This window comes from Myotis yumanensis, unplaced genomic scaffold, assembly GCF_028538775.1.
Source record: "Myotis yumanensis isolate MYYU_CA2020_CCGP unplaced genomic scaffold, mMyoYum1.0.hap1 SCAF_3, whole genome shotgun sequence".
Classification (NCBI taxonomy): domain Eukaryota; kingdom Metazoa; phylum Chordata; class Mammalia; order Chiroptera; family Vespertilionidae; genus Myotis; species Myotis yumanensis.
Genome location: NW_027223754.1, coordinates 162,204,439 through 162,226,727, shown reverse-complemented (window position 1 = coordinate 162,226,727; position 22,289 = coordinate 162,204,439). Strand labels below are relative to the sequence as shown.

General features: G+C 56.5%; 1 protein-coding gene across 6 annotated transcripts; it reads right to left on the bottom strand.

Annotated features, from left to right (window-relative positions):
* Window positions 1-80: 80 nt before the first annotated feature.
* On the bottom strand, window positions 81-20,889 carry RARG (retinoic acid receptor gamma). Of its 6 annotated transcripts, none has more exons than XM_070410148.1 (10): window positions 20,639-20,889; window positions 19,823-19,889; window positions 16,218-16,551; window positions 5,149-5,297; window positions 4,764-4,905; window positions 3,956-4,116; window positions 3,596-3,772; window positions 2,737-2,941; window positions 2,128-2,286; window positions 81-1,362 (listed from the first exon to the last, which is right to left on the bottom strand). In XM_070410148.1, exons 3-10 carry the CDS (start codon window positions 16,399-16,401, stop codon window positions 1,163-1,165), a joined length of 1,377 nt encoding a protein of 458 aa, XP_070266249.1. In that variant the 5' UTR covers window positions 16,402-16,551; window positions 19,823-19,889; window positions 20,639-20,889; the 3' UTR covers window positions 81-1,162. The 6 variants fall into 6 exon arrangements, with proteins under 6 accessions (XP_070266249.1, XP_070266250.1, XP_070266252.1 ...); XM_070410149.1 differs by lacking the exon at window positions 20,639-20,889 and adding an exon at window positions 20,396-20,542; XM_070410151.1 differs by lacking the exon at window positions 19,823-19,889.
* Window positions 20,890-22,289: the final 1,400 nt, after the last annotated feature.

Below are 22,289 nucleotides of genomic sequence, written 5' to 3'. Positions count from 1 at the left end.
TCTCCCTCTTCACCCAATCCCCCTTCAGGTCAGCTGGTCCTTTCCCCCCACCGACACCTCCTCGAGGGAGCCACATCCCATGAGTTTCTATCACTTTATTTTGCAAAAATAGAAAACTCAGCAATATGCGATACAGCGGGGTGGAGGGGAGATGTAAACAGAGGGGAAGGGACAGCACCCTGACCCCCCAGGAAAAAGGGGAGCCAGTGGGAATCTTATTTGGCAGCTAAATACAAACTGGGGATTGGAGGAAGAAGGGGAGAGTCACAGGGGCCCTGGGCTCCCCCTCCCAAGACCCCTGGAGGAAGGGGTCAATTCCAGGGTGTAAACAAAAGCTAATAAATAAATAGAGGCTTCCTCTGGGTCAGGGCAGGATCAGCTAAGCAGCACCCACCCCCCCTCTCCCTGGGCCAAGCTGCTCTGGGGGTCAGGGAGGAAGGCACTAGGGGCAGAGGGGTCCCCTGGCCCCTCTGTAGTGTAGGAGGCTCCCTGCCCCATGGCTGAGATGGGGGGCAGGGAGAGCCCAAGGCACATGACAGGACTGGGGAGGGGCTTATAACAGAGGGCACAAAGGTAAACTCTGGGCCCGAGCAAAGAGGTGCAGAATGGGCCTGCATCTGTAGCTTTCACCCTCTGGACCCCCACAGAAATGCAGGGCCTGGCATGAGGAGGGGGCATAGAGGGTAGCATGCACCCAGTGGGTGCATTTACGCAGCATTAGGCACCAAGGGCAAGGGCAAGAGAGTGGGCTCAGCCCTCCCCCTTCACCCCTCTTTTGGTCTCTAGTGTTCCTGTTTGCTCCCAGAGGCCTAAGCACCGGGCAGAGGAAGGGACTGTGGAATGGCAGGGTCTTCCTCCTGCCCTGGGGAGATTGGGACCCTGGTGTCCTAGGGCAGTGTTGAGATTTTACAGTCCAAACCCAGGCTCAGCCCTCTGCCCTCTTTTCTGGAGGGAGCAGGGCAGGCTCCCAGGACTGGAAAGGGAGCCCGTTAGAGCAGGAAGGGAATGAACACAAAGATACCCCCTTGGAAACTTTGGCAAAAACAAGGAGCTCATTGGAAGGGGTGGGGAGAGGGCAGAACAGGTCCTCCCCCAGTCACTGGTGGTGTCTGGGAGATGGTCAGTCTGCTGCCTGGAGCCCCAACCCCCATGGCAGGGGAAATCAGGGGCCCTGGTCAGGTTGAGGGCTACGGCCCCCTTTGCCCTGGCCCCCCGGAACCTCATCCTTGCTAGAGGCCTTGGGTTGGGGACCAGTCTGTGAGGAATCGTCCTCAAACATTTCAGGGTTCTCCAGCATCTCTCGAATCAGGGGAGGCATCGGGCCTGGAATCTCCATCTTCAGGGTAATGGCCCTTTCTGCTCCTGCAATGGAGGGGCAAAGAGTTTCAGGGGACAATGAATGGCACATGCCCCTTGAGGCTACCTTTCTTAACTATCCTATGAGTCCCCTCTGGGGGCACCCAGCACAGGCCTGCCCTCTCACCCTCTCCCTAGTTTAGGGCTCTGGGGGCCACTCCTCTGCCTGCAGTCTCCACCTGTTTTCTCTGCCCAGCTGTTGCCCATTCATCCTATTCTTTCAGGCTGTCTTCTCAAAGATCACACTGTGCCCCACTTCCAGCCGCATTCCCCAGGGACCCCACCCTCCAACATCCATAGCTCCCCAGTTGTTCCTACGCCTGTTTTTAATAGCATATAATCATGCTTATTATTTAGCAAATGCTTACTATCTGCCAGGCATCCTTCTAAACCTGCACTGTCCAACAGAACTTAAAGCGATGATGGAATATCTACTCCATCCACTATAGGAAGTGTAGTCATGTGGCTACTGCCACTGAGGAACTGAATTTTTCATTCAGTACAGTTCGAAGCCTGTTGTGTGTTAACTCATTTAGACCTCACAATAACTTATGAGGTAGGTATAAGTATAGTCCAGTTTACAAGCAGGAGAACAAGGCACACAAAGTAAAGGAATATGCCCAAAGTCTTCCCCGCCAGCATGTGGCAGACCTAGATTCCACTGTAGGCCCCTGGTTCTCACCTACTCAGTTCTTGCCTCTATTTGTCCACCTGACTGACCTGGAAGACCAGCACCTCTGGGAAGAGAGGGAAGGCTCACTTATGACTAACCCTTGGTGCTGATGCCCCGGAGGTCAGTGATTTTCATGAGCATCCTTGGGAACATGTAGGGCTGGCTGGGCCGCCGCCGCCGGGCATATAGCCTCAGGGCTTCCAGCAGTGGCTCCTGTAGCTTGTCCACTTTTTCAGGTTCCTCCAGGTCCATGCGGTCTATGAGGACAAGCACAGTGTAGAATGGAAGAGGTGGGGAGGGCAGCAACAAGTGGCTGATCCTCAATTGGCCTGCCTTATGGGCCTCCAGGCCTCAAATGTTGTCCCATCAGCCCTTGGCCTATTATCCCTAAGCCCCATCCAGGCCATCTCCCCTGCTCCAGGTTCTGTACCTTCTCCCCTTTAGTAAGAGGCTTGCTCTGATAAATCACTCCTGCCCAGACCCCTCTCTCAGCACCAGTATCTGGGGTCTCTCCAGCTCCCCCTAGCTCTGGCCTTTTTGTCCTTTGTCCAGGCTCAGGAAGCTGGCACTGGATCTAAGAAGTCTGTGGATGAGGCCAAATACAACAATCCCACGGGTACAGACCAAGGTTTCCAGCCTGGTGAGAGATCAGGTATGATGTGTGGTGGGAAAGGAACCCGAAAAAACACCAGGGGGCGCCCCCACACCTCCGCAGATGAGGCAGATGGCACTGAGCAGACCCGTCTCTGTGTCATCCATCTCCAGTGGCAGGAGCTGCCCAGCAAAGGCAAAGACGAGGTCAGTGAGGGGTCCAAAGCCAGCGTTGTGCATCTGAGTCCGGTTCAGGGTCAGCCCATCAGAGAAGGTCATGGTGTCCTGCTCTGGGGTGTACCTTGTGCAGATCCGAAGCATCTAGAGGTGGGTGAGGGGAGGGTTAATGCTCTCTCTGGAGAGGGGCACATGTGGGCGTAGGGCAAAGAGGGAATGAGGTGCACATGGAAAGTGAGGTGGTTAGGTCCAAAATGAGGGCAACCTGAAGCAGGCCAGTGGGGAAGACAGAGAGGTGTGTAAGATCTGAAGCTTGGGGAGGGGGGAGAAGTCAAAAGGAGGGAGGACATCCAGAAGTCCAGGATCAATCTTAGGGACAGGGGTTAAGATAAAAAGGGTGGTGCTGAGAGGAGATCTGGGGATCCCGGGATCTCAGTAGATAGAGTCAGCCCACGAACTGAAGGGTTAATGGTTCAATTCCCAGTCAAGGACATGTACCTGGATTGCAGGTTTGATCCTGCCCTGACTGGGGTGTGTGAGGAAGGCAACCCAATTGATGTGTCTCTACACATGGATGTTTCATTCTCTCTCTCTCTCCCCCTCCTTTCCACTCTCTCTAAAAATCAATGGAAAATATATCCTCGCATGAGGATTAACAACAACAAAAAACAGAGATATGGGGAATCCCAGATTGAATGCAGGAAGGAGAAATAATAAAAATCTTTGAGTGGACCAACTCCTTGGTCTTATATGAGGGTCAGGCTATGGTGGAAGACAGGCCACGGGGTTATAACTCACCAGGATGTCCAGGCAGGCAGCCTTGAGCAGAGTAATCTGGTCAGCAATGCTGAGCCCTGTGAAGCCAGGCAGCCGCTTGGCAAACTCCACAATCTTGATGATGCACTTGGTGGCCAGCTCACTGAACTTGTCCCACAGTCCCAGATCCAGCTGCACCCGGTGGTCTGCACTGGAGTTCTACAGGGAGGGCAGGTGAGAATGCAAGCTGAGACGTGCCCTGCAAGCTGTTTTCTTTCTGCCAGTACCTCAAGCTCGCCCCTCTGCATTCTGATGCCTTCCTTGTCCCTCAGCACCAGGCCATAGCCTCCAACACACCCCTACCCATGCCCCAAAACCAACAGTCCCCTGCCCCCTCCTCACCGTGGTGTATTTTCCCAGCTGGCAGAGAGAAGGGAAGGTCTCCTGATGGGCTTTGCTGACCTTGGTGATGAGCTCTTCTAATTGGGGGCTCAGCTCATAGCTGTCAAGCGAGCCTTCTTCCTTCACCTCTTTCTTTTTCTTGTTCCGGTCATTCCGCACAGCTTGAGGGTGGACGTGCAAAGAGAGGGTCAGGACCCTCAGAACCTCCCTCTGGATATCCCCCTACACCCTAATTTAATGTGCTCCATCCTTATCGTGAACATCTATTCACCCTGGGACCCTAGTCAGTGCCTCAGTTACTCTGTCTCCTACATTAGCTCCCATTTCCAGGCTGGCTCTCCCCAGCCCCACCCAGGGCCTACAGCCCCTGCTCCCTCCCCAGGCCATTCAGCTCCATCCTGCCCTTCCTGTCACCCTGCAGGAGCTGAGGTGGGGGGGGCAGGATATGCAGGCGGCAGGATATCCACTTATAGCCTTGGCAGCACAATGGCGCAGGGGGGGGGCACCCCAGATCCACCTCAGGCTCAGTCCTGGGAGCAGGGTAGGGGACTGGCAAACCTCCCTCACCCCTCCATGTAACAGGAGAATGTGCGATGATAGCCCCCATTTACTCAAGGGTTAATTAAGCTCCGAGAGGGGAGGATGGGCAGGGCTTCCTGGGTGAATGCTGCTAATCAAATAGAACTGGCTAGGAAGGAGGCAACACGGCAGGGCAAGCTGCATCTCAGATGTCCGGGAAGTAGAAAGAGCACAGCAAACACAGGCTAGGTTAGGAGCGCTCCTGCCCAGGCCAGGGCTAGGGGCCTACCTTCCTTGGACATGCCCACTTCAAAGCACTTCTGTAGCCGACAGTACTGGCAGCGATTCCGGGTCACCTTGTTGATGATACAGTTTTTGTCTCGGTGACATGTGTACACCATGTTCTTCTGGATGCTGCGTCGGAAGAAGCCCTGGAGTTGGGGGTGGGGAATGTGAAGCAGGATGCTGGGAGCACCAGCCTCTCATAGGCCTCGCAGGTTACCCCAGGCCTGACCCAATCTATTACCACCTCCGTGCAAAGCAGCCCCCTCTCACCCGAGGGATGCCCACTCACACACTGTCTCACCCCTCTGCTCTGGTCCCTGGTCTCTGATCTCACCGGGTAATGTGTCCACCCAATGCGTCCACCCCCAACGCCCCCACCGCGTACACACCTTGCAGCCTTCACAAGAGCTGACCCCATAGTGGTAGCCAGAGGACTTGTCATTGCACACGAAGCATGGCTTGTAGACCCGAGGAGGTGGAGGGGGTGAGGGTGAGCTGGGCACCATCTCCTCAGAGCTAGTGCTCTGCGTCTCCACCGCTGGGGGGAGGAGGGGGAGTAGTATATGAGGGTTGGGAGAGAACCCCTCAGACCTCCAGGTATCCTCATCATGCACACATACCCATTCCCACTTCCCCTGCTCAGCAGAGACACCACCATCACCACCATAGTGATTTGAAGTCCCAACAACTGTGTATAGCCCCATAGTAAACACTTCCAGAAAACCCCAAATAACCACTATTACTGCCCCTCCCCCAATCTGGCCATTCCCCACTACCCCCCAATAATGCCAGCCAGAGACTTACATAACACTGTTCCATTCTCTAAATTCCAGGCCAAGGCCATCCTGGAAGTTAACTTCTATGGGCCTCTGTTTCCCTAGCTATAAAGTGGGTAGATGGAGGGGTTATGGCCCATGGCTCTGAACTCTTCAGTCACTCCCTGTCACATCAATTGATCCTTCTCAGGTAATCTACCTCTCACCATCCTCCTCCTCACGAGGCAACAGATCTGGGGGTGGTAGGCAATTACAAGTCACCTATAACAGCATCTGGCTAAATGACCTGTTAGGATACTCAGTAGGTAGAATAGGACTTAATTTCCTTTCAAGTAGTACAAGGCAGATAATTCTCAAGCTTTTCCCTCTCATACTACCCACCCAGTAATTGCCAATGTCCTTTTCACCAGAAACCACTGAGACAGTGGAGCAAATGAGACACCGGTTTTAGGAAAGTAGTTTAGAGGCTATGCAATAACCTTACGTTACACCTGAAGGAACTGAGGCCAACAGAGGGGAGTGACCAGCCCACTGCCACCCTGCCAGTGGACAGTGGGGCCAAGGCTCTCAGGTCTTCTGACAAGCTCTGAGTGGCCTGGCTGAGAGTCAGAGGCTGGAAGGAGAGACTGAGGTATTTGCTTAGATTCTCAGGTCTAGAAGCTGCTGGGAATGTAGCAAACTAGAGAAGTCAGGTGACACTGGGTAAACAGGGCTGATGGGGGAGGGGAGCTATATCTGGATCCTCTCTGAGCCTATGTTCTCACTCCTAAACTTCCCCACAAATGCCCAATCGCGGCTCAAAAGGGGTCTCAGCCCGCACCACACAGAGTGTGTGGGGAGAACACCCTCTGTTCAGCAGGCTGCTAAGTAAACCTTTTTTTGGGGTGTGTGGTTGATATTCAGAGACTGGAAATATCTATAAGTTATTCAACCTGTAGGACTTGTTGCCCAAAGCTGGAGGGCTCAAGCGATGCCAGAAAACCCTAAGACCCTCCCTAAGGAGTATTCCATGCACCCACCTCATGAACACCTTCCTTCTTCTGACCCGATGCATCCCACCTGGTCAGATGTCCACCCCATGCCCCAGAAGGCAAAAGGAATGCCCAGGATGCTGGTCTGGGTAGCTCCACCCACCCCACAGGAGGGAAGCCCTTCCGCCCCCCAACACACAGACACTCAATTAACATAAGAATCCTGCTGGAGGGAGAGTCCCCAAAGAAAAAGGAGAGAGAGGAGCGGGGAAAAGAAGGGTGATTGGAGTCTATTCAGATTGGAGGGCGGGAGACTCCAGGAGGGGTTGGGCTGAGAGATGTGGGATGGGTTGGAATGCCTTTCAGGACCCCTCTGTTGTCCTCTGTGGGTACCGGTGCTGCCACAGGCCACTGTGTGGAGTGGTGCTGACTGCTGACACCCTCCCAGCCCACAGAGCGCTGCCTCATTTCCTCTCTTGTGAAAGGGCCTGGGTGTGGTCGGACTGGCACGGGGCAGTGCCAGCCAATTATAAGACTGGGGGCTCCAGGGAGACACCCAGGGGCAGCTTTTCCTGTCTATGTGGCACTGTCAACCCTTTTCGGCACCCCTCTGGCACAGAACACCCCCTAAAACCTAAAGTGGGCGAAGAGCACAGAAAAGTGAATTGGGTCAACTCTGCTCAGATCCCCTACCCAGCCAGGGCTGAGCCCCCACCACCAGGATGCAGCTCCTTGGCTAGGCTGGGGCCCCTGCTGGGGAGGAGAGGGGTGGGCTCTGGGTTTTTCTCCTTTTAAAGCCCAAATTGCTGAAATTGAGGAAATTCCTGGCCAGGCTGAGCAGAGCTTCAAACAAACTCTTTATAACCGGCTGTAAACGCTCCCAGCTGCGAGGCCCAGGGCTGAGAAGCCCGAACTCACAATCTGCCACATACCTCCTTGGAGACACACACACACTCACACGTCAACAACACACGGGGCACTGAAGCAGGCATATTACCAGTGGGCTCCTACACCACCACTGGACCCTGGCACAGAACACAGGCGGCATTAGGGCACACTGGCTCCAGCTACCCTGTGGAGGTGGACGTACAAGTCATAAAGCGGACACACAACTCCCAGCGCTCCACTTCACATTTGCAAGGGAGAAGCTCTGCTACCAGACAAACACCCAGGCCTGCCAACGCAGCACCAGGACATTGAAGCTGCCAAACATGCACAAACAAACCACGCGGCCCTCCCCTCAAAGGACCTCTTTCCTTCCCTGGTTTAGACATCCAGGTTTAAATGACTTTCTCTCTGAAAGTGTATGGATCAGGCATGAAGCCCACCAGGATCCTAGAGGCCAAAATTATTGGTCCAAATTGAAATGCTAAAACATACTGCCAGCCAAATGCAAGGGGCCTCCGTGGGCCTGAAAAGAACCGGGGTTCCTGCCCGGCCTCCACAAAAACCCTTCCTAGATTTTCTCAACCTCAACACCCCTCCCAACATATCCCAAACCTGCATCCCATAGGGCAACCAGAAGGTAAGAATTCACAAGGATTTGGTGCAAAGCAATAGTTTCATGCTTTCTCTGAGCCCTTTAAATGCCACACTTTTAATTCTTGCCCCTCCCCACCCCAAAGTACAGTCTCCTATTTGCCACCTCCCTCTTCCAGTCTCCCGGTTGTTAAATCTGAGCAGCTCTGCCCTGAAACCAAAAGACCAAAAAAAAAAAAAAAAAAAAAAGCTGAACTCGTAAACAGCGCTACGGAGTGCCAAGGAGCGAGGCGTGTTGGCGGGGCTCGGTGACCCCGCAGGCGCACTCCCCCAGCGCCCGCCGACCGCCCCTTCCCAGCGTGCCCCAAAGCCTCGTCCCCCAGCGTCCGCACCCGGCTACAAGCGCGGTCCCAGCCCCTGGTAAATTTGGGGGGGAGGGGGTTCCAGGCTCCCCTCCCGGCTCCTCCCCACACCCCACCCCCGCCAGGCACTTGGGCCCAGGCTTCAAAGCCGCCTCTCATCTGGACTTCATTTTTACTGCCTCTCAGTCCCCAGCTTTTTATTACCGCTCTGGAAGGGGGTTCCAGGGCCCCAGGCCTGGCATCTCCCATTTCACAGAGAAGGAAAATGGGTATTTGGGGACCCAATAGTCGTACTCCACCCCCCACCTCGGCCTTTGCCACCTCCAGTCCAGCCCCGACCCCCATACCCAGACTTTGCTTTAAACTTTCCGCTTCCTACTGAAGTTGTGTGTGTGGTAGCCAAAGGAAAAGTCATCTCTCTGCACACAACCCTAGACACATTTCCAAACATGTCTTTTTAAAATGGGGGAGGGGAGCGCCAGCGCCCAGCCTGCCTTCGCCTGGCTGTGTGCACCACCCCTTCCACCCTGCACCGAGCACACACAGGATGCACCCTCGAACACAGCGCTTTCCAAAGCCGCCCTCGCAGCCACGCCATGGCACACGCCCTCCCGGTCTCACGCCACAAACAGCCCCAGACAGGGCCATGCGGACCTGCCAAGGCTGTCGGAGGGCGACGCTGCGTGGAGACTCTCTCACCCACACCTACACCGCCTAGGCAAGGAGCTGCACACTTTGGAGATGCGCGCGCTCTGCAAATATTTTTTTTTTTACACCCAACTTCCCAAATGGACTTTACAAACGCGACCCGCGGTCCTGAGTGCCATATCCCTCCAGGGCCACGGACCTGCGGGCACAAACTACCAACACACCTCGGTCTCTCCCTACCCCCAGGAACTGTGGAGTGACATCAACCACAGGTCCTAGCTGAACACCCACCATAAAAACCACGCACATTCAAATACGACAGCACACACCCAACGGAGTCGCGGAGGCCCCCACGTTTAAAGGGCCAGTACCTCTCTTTCCTGCACACCCACCCGTCTCAGAGTCTCCGCTCGCACCCCAGTTCCACCTTTTACACATGGAAAGAGTAAGCCGCTCTCTCTCCTGCACTCCACCCCCCACCCCCGGGCTCGGGTACCTACATTGCAGACTGGCGGGTTGCGGCCAGGCAAAGGACTCGAGTCCGGCGAAACAGGAGCTGCCCGTGGCTCTGCGCAGCAAGCCGGCCCCGGGCCCGACAGCCCCGTACAGCCGTCGCGGACCCGGGGCAAATGTTTCCAGGCAGTCGTACATCGCGACCCGGCTTGGGGGGAAGCTGGGTGATAGGAACACCAAGGACTCGCAGCCGATTCCCCCTCCTCCCCCAGCGGCGCCCAGCTCCTGGAGGGGGGGAGGGGGAGGGCTAGCATAGGGCGCCGGGCTGCATGGGGGGTATGGGGTGGGCTGGGAGGAGGGGGATCCCCAGCTGGGGAAAGGGACTGGGCGGGGCGCAGCGCCGAGGCTGCCGCTAGAGCAGCGGTCCGGCTCACTCTGAGCGTCCGGGCGGCTAGCGCTGGGGAGACCTTTTGTAAAAGCGAAGCCTGGAGGGGTGGGAGGTGGGGCTTGGAGAGCGAAGGGGGCCGGGCACTAAGATGAGCAGAACTGAGAGTGGAGCGCACACACATATAACACACCCGCACCGCGGCGCCCTAGCTTGCTTAGACATACAGCTGTGCATGCATTTATCTTGGCAGGCACCACGATTTGCAAATATGCAAGAGTGCACATTCATATCTGCCGGCACATAAGATCATAGTTGCACACACGTTTGTGCAAGCAAGCACACCTGGCTTGCAAGCATTCTCTACACAGGGAGGCTTTGCACGCCTTTGCATTTAGGCGCGTGCCCTGGTCGTGGGTAGGGGAAGGAGTGGAGGAACCAAGCATACGCAGTTCCTTTCGAGCTTCCCCCCTCCCCCAACACTCCCTTTTTCACACAAGTCAATACAGGCAGGAGTGTCAAGACTGACTGGGAAGTCTGGAACATGGAGGCTCCCGGCGCCCGGCAATTCTCCGGAGCCCGGGGACCTGCACTACCTCCACCCTCTGGTTCCCAGGCCTGGCTCCACCCTCTCCGCCCCCCCCCCCCCCCCCCCGCCACCCGCGCGCGCGCGCGCGCGCGATGCAGGGCCCAACAGTACATTCCTGCGGCTCAGCTTGCACGGCCGCCTCCTTCCTTCCCATCCTCCCCGCCCCCGGTCGAAGGGCCGGAGCGCGCTCCCGCCGTGAACTCTCCGGGAACCCCCCTCGGGGCGGGTGGCCGGGCGCGCTCACCTCCTCCTGACCCGGCCCCGCCCCGCCCCGCCCAGGCAGTCGCCTGCGCCGCAGCGGAATCCCCCGCCCCCTCCAACGCAGCCTAGAGTCTACCCCTCCTCGCCTGGGCTGTCCGCCGTCCAAGTCCCCGAAACCCCATCCCGCGACGGACACTCGTTAAGCGCCTCCACTGCCTCTCTCAATGCCTCGTCCACGACCTCAACTTCACTTTTAGAGCAAAAACTACCCCAAACTCTTCCTACGGCGCCCGCTGCGCCTCAGACGAAAGTGCCCTCCTGAGTACCAGCGCCCCCTCCCTTGGAGTTTCTAGTGTGCCAACTGCCCCCAAATGCCAAGTGCCACTCTTGGCAATAACTACGGGTCTGGTCCTTAACTGTTCTCAGACCCATTAAATTTCCCCGCCATTGGCAATAACCGCCCCCTCTCCGCTCAGTGCCACTTCATGCTCTTCGGCTCTCCAAGGGCCGCCTCCCTGTTCCCTCGGTTGCCCCTGCCGGGCACTGAGCGCCCTCGCCCGGCAGAGAAGCGGGTGAGGAGGCGGGGACTTGGCCACGTCAAGAGTTTGCCCTCTCCCGGACGGGCCGAATGGGAACCCTGGCCCCGGGACAGCGCCAGCCGCGGCGACTCCCGGAAACCGCCCCCTCCTTCGCGCCCCGCCCGCGGCCCGCCGGGCCAGCCGGCTCTGTCCGCGCCGCTCACACGGGGAGCGCCGGGGAAGCGGGAGCGGCGCCTGACCCGACCCCTTCCCCGCCTGGCGGCTGTGGTTGGGCCAGGGCGGGGCGCACTTTTCTAAGAATCTGTTGTGCTGGGTGGGGGGCGCACTGGGGTGCTGCAGGAGTGGGGCGCCAGTGCGTAAGAATAAAGAGCAGGAAGGGGTGCCAGAGAGGCGAGGGCAGACGGGCGCGGAGGAGGGGCCGAGTGGCTGCGGGACTGAAGGGGCGGGGGGCAGGGCCGGGAGGGAGGGCCTGGCTTGCGGATGGGGGGCGCTAGGTGGCAGGGCTGACGGGGGGGCTGGAAGCCGGGATGAAGAGGCTTGCAGTGCTCTTTCCAACCCAGCGTGAGCTCCCTACTCTTGCCCCCAACCCCAAATACCCCATTTCTAACCCAGCAATCCCCGCGCCGAAAACTAAAACGGAGTGATCGATTTCTGAACCAGAATCTGGCCAGTGGCAAAAAACAAAAACAAAAAAACAATTAAGTGCAAAATGAGGAATACCTCAAAGACGAGGGAAAAGAGCCCTGATTAGTCCAACTCCAGGCTGTCAGTCCCCACCCAACCACCCACCCACCCTTCCCCCTCCAAAATCTGAAAGGTCCCAATTAAGTCAGGCCTGCCTGGTTGGTAATTAGAACCAGAAGTGGCCAGGCCACAGGGAGGAGGGTGAGAGTGGGGCACAGGAGGAGTGGGGGGAGGGCTCCAGGAAGTCATGAGTCCTGAGTAACCCCCCTTGCTCTTCACCAGATGCACCCCACTCCTCATCGCCCCATCCATGTGTACTTCCCAGGCATTGCAGAGAGAGGGGACCTTTTAAGGGACCGGGCATTAGGGTGTCAGACCCATCCTTCCCATCAACCCCAACCCCCCATTCTAGATAGTCTTAGTATGACCTTGAAGAGAAGGTAAGAGAATGGGGGAATCTAGTGCCCCCTCTTTTCCCCAAAGTCTCCCCGGCCCTTATTGCAGCAATTAGACCCATTAGCCTTCTAGCATTTCATGGGAAACAGATGTTCTCCACCAGCCTGGTGGGAGTATAAGGGGGGCTGCTGCCTGACTCACCCCCTTCCCTATGATCCCCACCACCACAGTGGCGCACTCCTCCCAGCTAGAGCCCCACAAAGGCAAGGCCCCAGAGGCAAAGAGAAGGGCACCCCTCCCCCACTAACCAGGCCATTAGCACTCAGAGTCTTGCATGGTCACCCCTCAGAGCCTCTACCACTCTGGCAAGTATGAGTTTAGCCAAGGAGGGACTGTGGAGGGCGGGACAGCTAACTCCTTACGCACCCCTCCTTTCCCCCCTCCTGCCACCTTCTGGACGGGGCTTGAAGATAACTGGTTCTAAATTGCTCGTGCTAAATTCGCCTTTTCTTCCAAAACCTTCCCTCAAAAAGAACTGAAGAGGTGGCATCTCAAAGCAAAGAAGTCCCAGCCCCAAGGGTAAGTCCTAACTTAGGAGTCCCAACTAAAAGGCAATGGAGGTGTGAATGAGGGACGCAGCCCAAAGCAGGGATGTGAGGAGCGCTGGCAGGATGGGGGCTGGGACTGGGTAGGGGGCCAGGAGAGGGGGGTGCAGCCTAGGCCCCAGCGGCGGCTTGCCCAGCTCCCCCCGCCAGAGAGGTTTCCTGTTGCAATCAAAGCCCCGTTTGTGTCGGCCTGGAGCTGGAGCTGGAGCCCGAGCCTGAGCAGGAGAGACTGGGAGGGGAGGGGAAGGAGGCAGTCGGCTGGGGTTTTTTTCCTGGAGGAGGCCTCCCTGCCTCCTGCTTGCCACCCTTACCGCCTGCTTATTCTCCTTGCCACTCCCAATGTCTGGGTTCTCTCTGTGACTGTGCCTTCTGGCCTGTGTAGTTCTCTCTCATCTTGCTTAGGACTCTGAGTCTTTTTCAGTTTATTTTAAGTAGAACTCCATTATGTCCTGTGCCAACCTGCCCTCAGTTTCTCCATGTAGCTTAGTGTGGTACAGTAAGCTCCTTGTCCCAGGGATACTGTCACCGAATTCAGAGGACAAACAGGGCTAGGTCTTCAGAACCACAGGTATCACCTCCAGAGGAGGAAGAGGGACCTGGCCGGTTTGGCTCAGTGGATAGAGCGTCGGCCTGCGGACTCAAGGGTCCCAGATTCGATTCTGGCCAAGGGCATGTACCTTGGTTGTGGGCATATCCCCAATGGGGGGTGTGCAGGGGGCAGCTGATCGATGTTTCTCTCTCATTGATGTTTCTAACTCTCTATCCCTCTCCCTTCCTCTCTGTAAAAAATCAATAATATATATTTTTTTTAAAAAGAGGAAGAAGAGGGCACAGCTTCCCTTCCCTCCTATCACACTGTGTTCCCTGTAGTCTTGATAAAGCAAACATACAACACACGAGTGGGGACATAGACACCAGGGTTACATGCACATTTGTGAGCAAGCACACCCACTTCTGCTTTCCCATGCACACAGGCCTGTGCTTGCCTTGGCAGCACATGCTCCCTTTCCCTCTCTCCTCCTGCACCACAGGGTTCTAAGATGCTTGCCTCACCCTCTCAGGCCTCTGGAGAACCCCAAGAGGTGGAGCAAAGACTTCCCCTATCAACAAGATGCCTCTAAGGTGTTAGGGACTCAGCATGGGATCTAGGAGCCAGCCCCAGGGGGAAGGTCCAGACTCCTTCATGGACGACCCTTCCTCCCATAGAGTAACAGACAGAGAGTGAGGGGATAGACAAACTCAAGATGAGTGTAACTTTGACCTCAGACTTTGGCCTCTAACCCCTCTCCATTAGATGCCCCAGCCAAAAAGGGACAGACAAAGGGTCAGAGAAATGACACACCACACTCTTTCACCCTTCGGCTGATCTCCCACTGCGGGAGATCTCCCAGATTCCAGAATCCCCTCCCCTCCCCTCTGCCACCCTCTCATTTACTCTCGGTGCTGCCTGCTCCACTCCCATGCAAGTTGTCTGAACCCAAACCTTCACCTCCTCCCCACCCCAACCCTGCCTCTCTGCCCAGGCCTGTCCCCTGCTGCCAGCCACACCCTCCCCAGCTACCTGCCCTGGTTCTGGCTCCTCCCTTGGATTTTTCCTTTCAGTCCCCCTCCTTAGGGCCGCCTTTGGGGATAGAGCCCAGTCTGACCCTTCCCACTCCCTTGACCTCACTTTGAACCTTGACCTTGATCTCAATGTATCCAGGAGAGCTTCATCGGGGACTGGCTATGACTCTCAGCATTCTCCGCACTACCAACCTATTTCTCCTCTCCCTCCTTATTCCTGCTTCTTTAGTTGCCTCTCCCAGAACCTGGGGAAATCCAATCCCAAGGGATTGAGCTGTATGGTTCTCTATAAGAAGTACATTCATGTGGGAAGGGTGGTTCCTTCCCACCTCCCCAGGCCCTGGGACAGATTCATGGGCTGTAAATGAGGTAGAGGAAGCCCAGCTGAGGTTTTCAAAAAGGGGAGCTTTGTGCTCTCTTAATTCACCTGCACACCACCCAAATAACCCCTGTTGGACGGCAGACTTACCACCAGCAGGCCTCACCAAACACCAGACACACCGTCAGCAGCCCTATTAAATCCCGCCTCACTCCTCACACTGACTCTTTGTTGCACGCATTGGAATTCTGTATCTAAGCAAAGTCTAAGGGACATGCTGTGCACACACAACTACATATGGTCTTCACACACACACACACACACACACACACACACACACCTTCTCCAGATGAGCACACTCTTTCCAGTAGAGCTGCCAGCCCTGTCTAGTCACTCCTTTACACATACATACAACCCTCCAATTGCCCCTCCTGAAGGCACGGACCCTTCTCTCCCACCTCTCTCTGTCTCTCTCTTTCTCTCTCTCTTCCCAAGCTTGTGGAGCTATAAAGGATGTCTTTATCTTTTTGTCTTTTCCTCTTGTCTCTATTTCTGTCTCTCTGGAACTGCTCCTCTCCCTGTCTCTCCTTCCATCACCTCCCCTTCTTTGCAGGTGAGGCCTTCTCTACAGCAGCACACACGCGGACCCTTTCACTCACAAAGTTCAGCATCCCTCCTGTGCAGCGCATGGGCACCCACTCCTATAATGACCTGGTCAGGAAGAACAACTATCAAGTGGGAGGAGAGGGGATCCAGAGGAAAAAGGAGAGGCCTAAGGCTTTCCAGCTGTCAGCACTCAAAGGCTTAACCCAAAGAGGGCAAGCCCGAGGGACAAGCAGGGATCTGCACAGCCCGTGGGCACTAAGCCAGACCTAGACCGGGGAGGAGTCCAGAACCCACGTGCTTCTGGAGCACCCCCCACCACCCTGGATCACTTCTGGGGAAGAAGCACCTTGTTCCTGACTATTTCTACCCTTTCCAGAACCAACAGGAGGGTCCCCTGACCCCACACATCTCCGGGCACTTGGCACTAGAGGCCATTCCTCTTTTTGCAGCCTTCCCTAATTCAGAACAATTTCATCTCTTGATCGCAGGGTCAGCTGACTAGCCTCCCAGACTCCTCTACTTCCCAGCCTGGCTCCCCACACCCCCCACTACATGCTGGTAGTAGCTTCAAACTTCAGCAGAAACCCCCTTAGCTGTTGTTCACCACTGTTAGTTGATTCTCTCAGGAGGTAATGTTAGACCCCCCAAAATTTAGACAATGCTACTTTCCCATACTGTTTGGGCAGAAGGACTCTCATTTGCAAACACTTCCATTTGTTCCATATCCAACCCCCTCAGAGCCGCCCCTGTCAGCTATTCCATTAGACCAAACCCCTATCCCTGCCTGCCTTCCTAATTAGGATGCCAATTCTCTGTGTCACCCACCCTCCACATGTCCTTCTGTTTCCACTTTCCCTCATCCCCAATGTCCATGAGACTCACACAGAGAGGCCATCTCCTTGGGGAGGTCAGGCTGGCCCAGGCCCCGGAAGCTCGGGCTCAGCATCTCAAAAGGTGGAGACCCCCTGAGTGCCCCTGGGAAGGCAAAGGGGAAACCAGCCCCAGGGTAGCCAGATCCAGGCCCCAGGGCACCAGCGGCAAAGAGTCGTTCCTTATTGGTGGCCATGGCAGCTGCGATGTGGGAGGCCGAATCCCCTGGGGTCTGCAATGGGCGGGGGAGGTCTTCAGCCACAGCCCCCGCCCATGCCCACTGCTTAAACGGCCTGGGAGGCTCCGTGCCGCCCTTCCTGGCCTGCCCACTGGGTCTCCAAGAATCCTAGGGAGAAAGAGAAGAAAAGGAGGGATGAGAGAATGATCACTCTGATGTTCCAAGCCCATGTCCCTCTCAGTTGAAGTCTCTTCCCTCTGTTCTGCTAGGGTTTGTACTGTCCTGGCTCAGGGCCCATGGAGGAGGCAGGGCAGGTGCTTAGGCAGGCTCAGAGAAACTCTGGAGGGAAGGATAAACTGACTTTCCAAGGTAAATGGGAGAGTCTTAGGACTCCTGGCAGAGAAGACTCCTAGGCTGAGAAGTGACCATCAAGCACCACAACCGGGCTAGACACTTAACTGAACCCTCACATCAATCCTGTGAAGTAGGAATTATGATTCCCATTTCACAGATGAGAAAACTGAGGTTAAGTGACTGGCGTAAGTTCATATGGCTATAAGGGGTATAGCCAAGACTCACTCTCTGCCATTCTGGAGAAAGCAAATATCTCTATTGTAACTTTGGGGCCCTATACCTTTCTGGAGCCAGACAACCTGGAATTGACCCCCATGGCTTGCTAGCTTGAGCTTCGGGACCTTGGATGTGTTACTTTACTCTCTCTATACCTCAGTTTCCTCATTTGTCAATTGGGAATAAAAATAGGGCCCATTTCATAAGGTTGTGAGGGTTAAACAATGTAACATATGTAAAGTGGTTAGCATAACATAGGGCATATACTAAATGCTATATGTATCTCATGTTATTTCTCTCTTCAATTTCCTTTCTTTCATACCTCTCTTTTAATTAGCATTTCGTTCTCTATCTTCCTCAATACTCCCTCTTCCAGTTTCCCCACCCAATTCTTTCTCTGTCTCCAATTATCCTTCACTCCCTAACCGTTCTTGCACCCTCTCCTTCAAATCCACAGATGTTGATAGAAGCCCCACAGTGGACCAGGTATGATGCCAGAGAGCGTCTTTCCTTGTTCTCAGCTTACTTTGCTTCTCCATCTCCTTTTCTCGCTCTTCTCTGATCCCTTTGCTGCAAGAAAGCCCTCCCTGCATCCTCTCCTCCTCAAAGGTAGCCTGCCCCCTACCCTGAGATTTTAGACCTGAGACCACAGGACTGGGAGAAGAAGGGAGAGAGGAACTGGGAATCCTAAGGCTAGGTAGGTAGTTCCTCTCCTGATGCTCTGACAAGGGAAAGACTGGCTTTCCCAGGAGCAAGCAAGCTACCCACCTCTCTAGGGAGTTAGGTGCTGAGGAAGGAAAGCCTCCCCAGCCTGGGTACCTCCTCTACCAGCCAGAACCATAATGGACTGAGGTGGAAAAGGGAGAAGGACCAAGAGAAAGTTAAGCACAGAGAAACCACAGGGCAGGCAAGCCCCAGAGGTAGGTGATGAATATTTCTGCTTCTCTTTCCTTCTAAGGTCAATATCTCTCTTTTCTTTCTTACATTCTTTTTTTCTTTCTTTCTTTGTTTCCTATCTCTCATCTCCCTAAGCCTTCAAGCTCCTGAGAGTAAATTGTCATGAAGGTTACAGAAACTCAGACCCCAACACCACCACGCTCCACTCATCCCAAAGCATGGAGCAGCTCCTGCCCTCACTAGGCCCTGCCCATATCCCCAGCAGTTTCAGTCTCTTCAGCCCAGTATCTTCCCAGGCTCTACAAGTATGAACTTAGCGCCCCCAGGGCCCCTCTCTTCTTCCTTCCCCTATTCCCAGAAATCCTCATCCCTGGTTAAGCCCAGATAGAACCAGGAGTCCGGGGCCCCTGAGGCCCCTGGGCCATAGCTCAACAGGCTGGGCCACATTCCAGGTGGATTAACCTCTCTAATGCCAAGGGTGAGAAGCTACTAGAGCCCCCCGCCCCCCGCCAAATCTTCACTCAGACTGACTTAGACTGGGGACATGGACACGCTCTGTGCTCCAGGCCTTCCTGTTTGCTTCTCCCTATAGATGGTAAACAGAGACCTGAGGGTGGGGCTGGAGGTGTGTGTGTGTGTGTGTGTGTGTGTGTGTGTGTATATGTGTATGTGTGTGTGTGTGTGTGTGTGAGTGTGAAGGGGCAGGGCGTCCAGAGATGCCTCTGACTCCTGGTCCTTACTGAGGAATGAAGCTATGAGGAGTGAAGAACAGCCCAGCTCCACCTGACCTTCCCTCCATTTTTCCTCATAGAAGGGACGTGAGGGTTGAGTGAAGACAAGAAGGGGACAGTGATTCATCCCATTGCTGAGTCTTGGTTTCTCTGCCATGGCTGGGAAGGGAAGGGGAGGGTCTTAAGTCCGGGGTGGAGGAAGGGACCAAGGAGTGGAAGAAGGTGGTCCAGTGAGTAAAAGGACATCCTAAACTAGGGACCCAGATGCTTGGTTCTTTGGGGGACCTGCGGGAGGGAGAGAACACTTCTCTCCTCCCCAAGTGCCACCTCAGACAGAGGTGGGGCTGACTAGGGGAAAGGGGCCTGTACAAAGCTGCTTCTCTTAGAGCTGAGGTGGAGTTGAGGGGAGGGCATGGATGAAGGGGGCTGCCGGATGGAGGGGGGGAGCGTCTCCCTGCTGCCCTACCGGCTCCAGAGCCTGGAACAAAGCTGCTCTTGTCGGCTGCTCTCCACCCACTGCCCCCCTCCCCTCTGTATAAACACGACCACCTTTTTCCATGACCCCATCCCCAGCCTGGGCGGAGAACCCGGGCATCCTCTGCTCTAGCCTGGGCCCCCGGCCTGCTCCCAGGAGGCAGCAGTGGGCTGGGTTTCCCTGGCTTTGTGCCACCCTTGGGGGAGTCCAGACCCTTGAGTCTCCACCTCTCATCCCCAGGTGCCCTCCCTCCACCCCACTGGCCCGAGGGAGGGGCAGTGCCCAGGAGGCAGGCAGGCAATGCCAGTGGAATGTGTGTGGGCACGGAGGGCATGGACAGGGTGGGGCAGAGGGGGGAACTGGAGGTGCCAGTTAGGTGGCTTTCTGAGCCAGGGGTGGGGGTGTGCCGGGTGGGGGTGTGTGCCTGTGCTGCCTACTAAGCTGTAAGCCACTGTGTGTGTGTGTGTGTGTGTGTCTAATTGGGATACCCAAGCTCCAAGCACACCACCCTCTGCCCCCTCCCCTGTCCTCTCTCTTCTTGCCTTAAGGATATGGGACACTGACTGTGGTCCTCAACCCCAACTCAGCATCTGAGCAGTGACAGTGAAGGCTGGAGCCTCAGACTTGAGGACTGGGGTTGCCACTGCCTGGACATGGGCCCTGAAGGGGCACAGTCATCTCAGCTTCTTGCCCTACAGACCTCTCTTCAGGCTCCCCCGTTCCCCTGTTTCTCCACACGCACGCACGCAACCATGCACATGCTTACCCTCTGGCCACCTGCAGAAATTCCCTCTCACATACTGGGTCAGGTTGAGGGGACTGGGCTGTAGCTGCTACAGACAGAGAGGCAGCGTCAGTGGGGCTCCCGGTCCTTGCTCCCGGTCCCCACTCCCGGTCCCCGTCCCGGTCTCCCTGTGCTTCCTTTGTTCCGTTTGGGCTCCCCTCAAGAATACACCCAAGGAGCCCCTCACCTTAGCTGGAGGGAGCCAAGACTCACACCCCTGGCTGGGGTATGAGGAAGGGACTCCTGAATTTGGGTTCAAGGAGCTTCACAGACCCCATCCACTTGCAGTCTCTCCAAACTCCTGGGCCCAGAGTGCCAGGGCCATTCTGGCGGGGACCCTTTCCTTGCCCTGCTGATGCCCAAGCGGTGCCATTCCACTGGGGAAGGAGCAACTTGGACCAGCCTGGACCCAAAATCCACCCCTCAGACTCCCTAGGGAAGCCTTCGGGAGGGCGGGCAGTGGTCTTGAACTCTGGCTTCCCTCCCGCTCCGAGTGCAGCAGTAGGCTGAGAGCCCCGGCTGAAGACTTCCCCAAAGGCTCCCGCAGCTACTCACCGAGGTGAAGGGGCGATGACGCCCAGCCCAGCCCCAGCTTGTCTCACATCTTCCCCATTCCCTGCCCACATCAGGGCTGACCCCTAGGTCGGGGCAGGGCGCTCCCCTCCAGCCCTTCTGACAGCCGGACCAGCCCTGGAAGGGACGGAGCCCGCATCGCGTCTCGGCGCCCCCGCCCCCAGCCCACCTCACTGGAGGAGCCAGGCGTCCTGGGCGGGCGAGCCTGTTCCCCCACTGACTCACCTGGAGGGGAAGGGAGGAGGCAGGGAGGCCGCGGAGCCCCGAGGTCCCGGCGTCGGGCGGTCGCGGGTTTGGAGCGTCGCAGCGTCAGAGGCTCACAGTAACGGGGGGCATTTGAGGGGGGGGGGGGCACCGGCTCAGGCTGGGACTGTCCCGGGGCCTCTCGGAGCCCGCCCGCCCACGTGACCGCCCCAAAATATCCGACACATTTTCTCCCAAACCGCACACTGACTCTGCAGGCGGGGACACGGAAAATATTTTCTTTCTTTTTCTCCCTCCCCACCCCCCCACCTCCCTCCCAGCCTGGCTCCCTCCTCCCCCTCCCGCCCTCGCTCCTCCCTCCCCTGCCGCCTGCCCCTGCCCGACTCCCTCCTCGGTGCCCTGGGGCTGGGGGGCGGAGGGTGGGTGGGAGGGGGGCTGGGCGAGGCGGCCCGGACGCCTGGGTCTCTGCCCCTCCCATTTGCTGAACTTCCAGAGCCTTCCCCGGGAGGCCGGGCAAGGCTGGCAGAAGAGATCAGCGTCCTGGGCCCGTGATGCCACCCTTTCTCCTGGCACTTTCCCCCTTCCTGCCATCTGGGGACACTGGTTGAGTTTTCTGGCCAGGCTGGGATTCAGTCTCTGTCACTTCCCCAGGGCGGGCGATGGGAGCTGTAGCCCCGTGCGCCCAGGGGTGGAGTGATGGGGCAGGAGTCTGCCCGAGCAGATGCCAGTCTTGGCCCTTTGCTTAGCCTTCTCCTGCCCCTTGCCTCCCGCAGTGGTCCTTTGGGTCCAGGAGCAAACAGATTTAATTAGTGGGAAGCGGGCACAGCGCTGAGTCCTGGGCTCAAAGACCTCCTCCCTCTCGTCCTGCCTTCAGTAAGCTCGGGGAGTGAGGGCTGCCAATCCCCACCTTTAGGCTTGGATCTGGAGTGGGAGAGGCTGGGGAGGAAGGCAGGAGGAACTGTGCTGGGAGTGGGAGGAGCCTCGGGCTGGGTGTGAGGGAGAAAGCCCAAGCAGAGGGCGTGTGTGTCTGCCTTAACCAGCGCCTGCCTGCCTGGTAGATGCTGCACGAACGTGGTTGATTGTGTGTGTGTGTGTGTGTGTGTGTGTGTGTGTGTGTGTGTGTGCGCGCCCAGAGTCAGTGTCAGTGTCTGATGGAGACATTCTCTGACTTCATCATGACCACCACAGACTCTGCCCAGAGTATCAGTTTCCATTCTACTGAGGACAGACAGAGCAAGAGAAAAGAAGGGATCTGAAGTCCAATCTCTGTGCAGGAACCCCAAGCACTCCCACAAGGATTAAGGGTGAGAGTGAGAAAGTGTAGAAGGAGAACAGTAGCAGGGGCTGGGCGAGTCTGGAGAGATTCACCCAGAGGACCTTTCCAACAACAATCCCAGAGTGGCCAGCTCTGGGGACATGGGCGCTTGGTCACGTCACATTTTCCTTACTGGAATTACTCTGCTCTGTCCTCACTGCCACCCTGGGGGCCAGCTTTCCTCCCTCCCGGGAAAGGCCACTTTTATAGCCCGGGGCAGATGAAAGAGAGAGGAAAAGAAGGGGCATGCTGTGGTTATCTCTGGAGAACGGGATACGTCAATGGGGGTGCAGACAAGGCCCTCCCTTTCACTCCAGAGGTGGGAAGGGCTGGGAATAGGTACTCCAGGGTCCCGTC

What these genes read in the sequence shown, in the direction of transcription:
- RARG (XM_070410148.1), bottom strand. Translation starts at nt 16,401, where the DNA reads ATGGCCACCAATAAGGAACGACTCTTTGCCGCTGGTGCCCTGGGGCCT. An exon ending in GCTCTTGTGAAGGCTGCAAG is followed by an intron (nt 4,906 to 5,148) that starts GTGTGTACGCGG and finishes CCCCAACTCCAG; the next exon opens with GGCTTCTTCCGACGCAGCAT. An exon ending in CATCTGCCTCATCTGCGGAG is followed by an intron (nt 2,287 to 2,736) that starts GTGTGGGGGCGC and finishes TTGTCCTCATAG; the next exon opens with ACCGCATGGACCTGGAGGAA.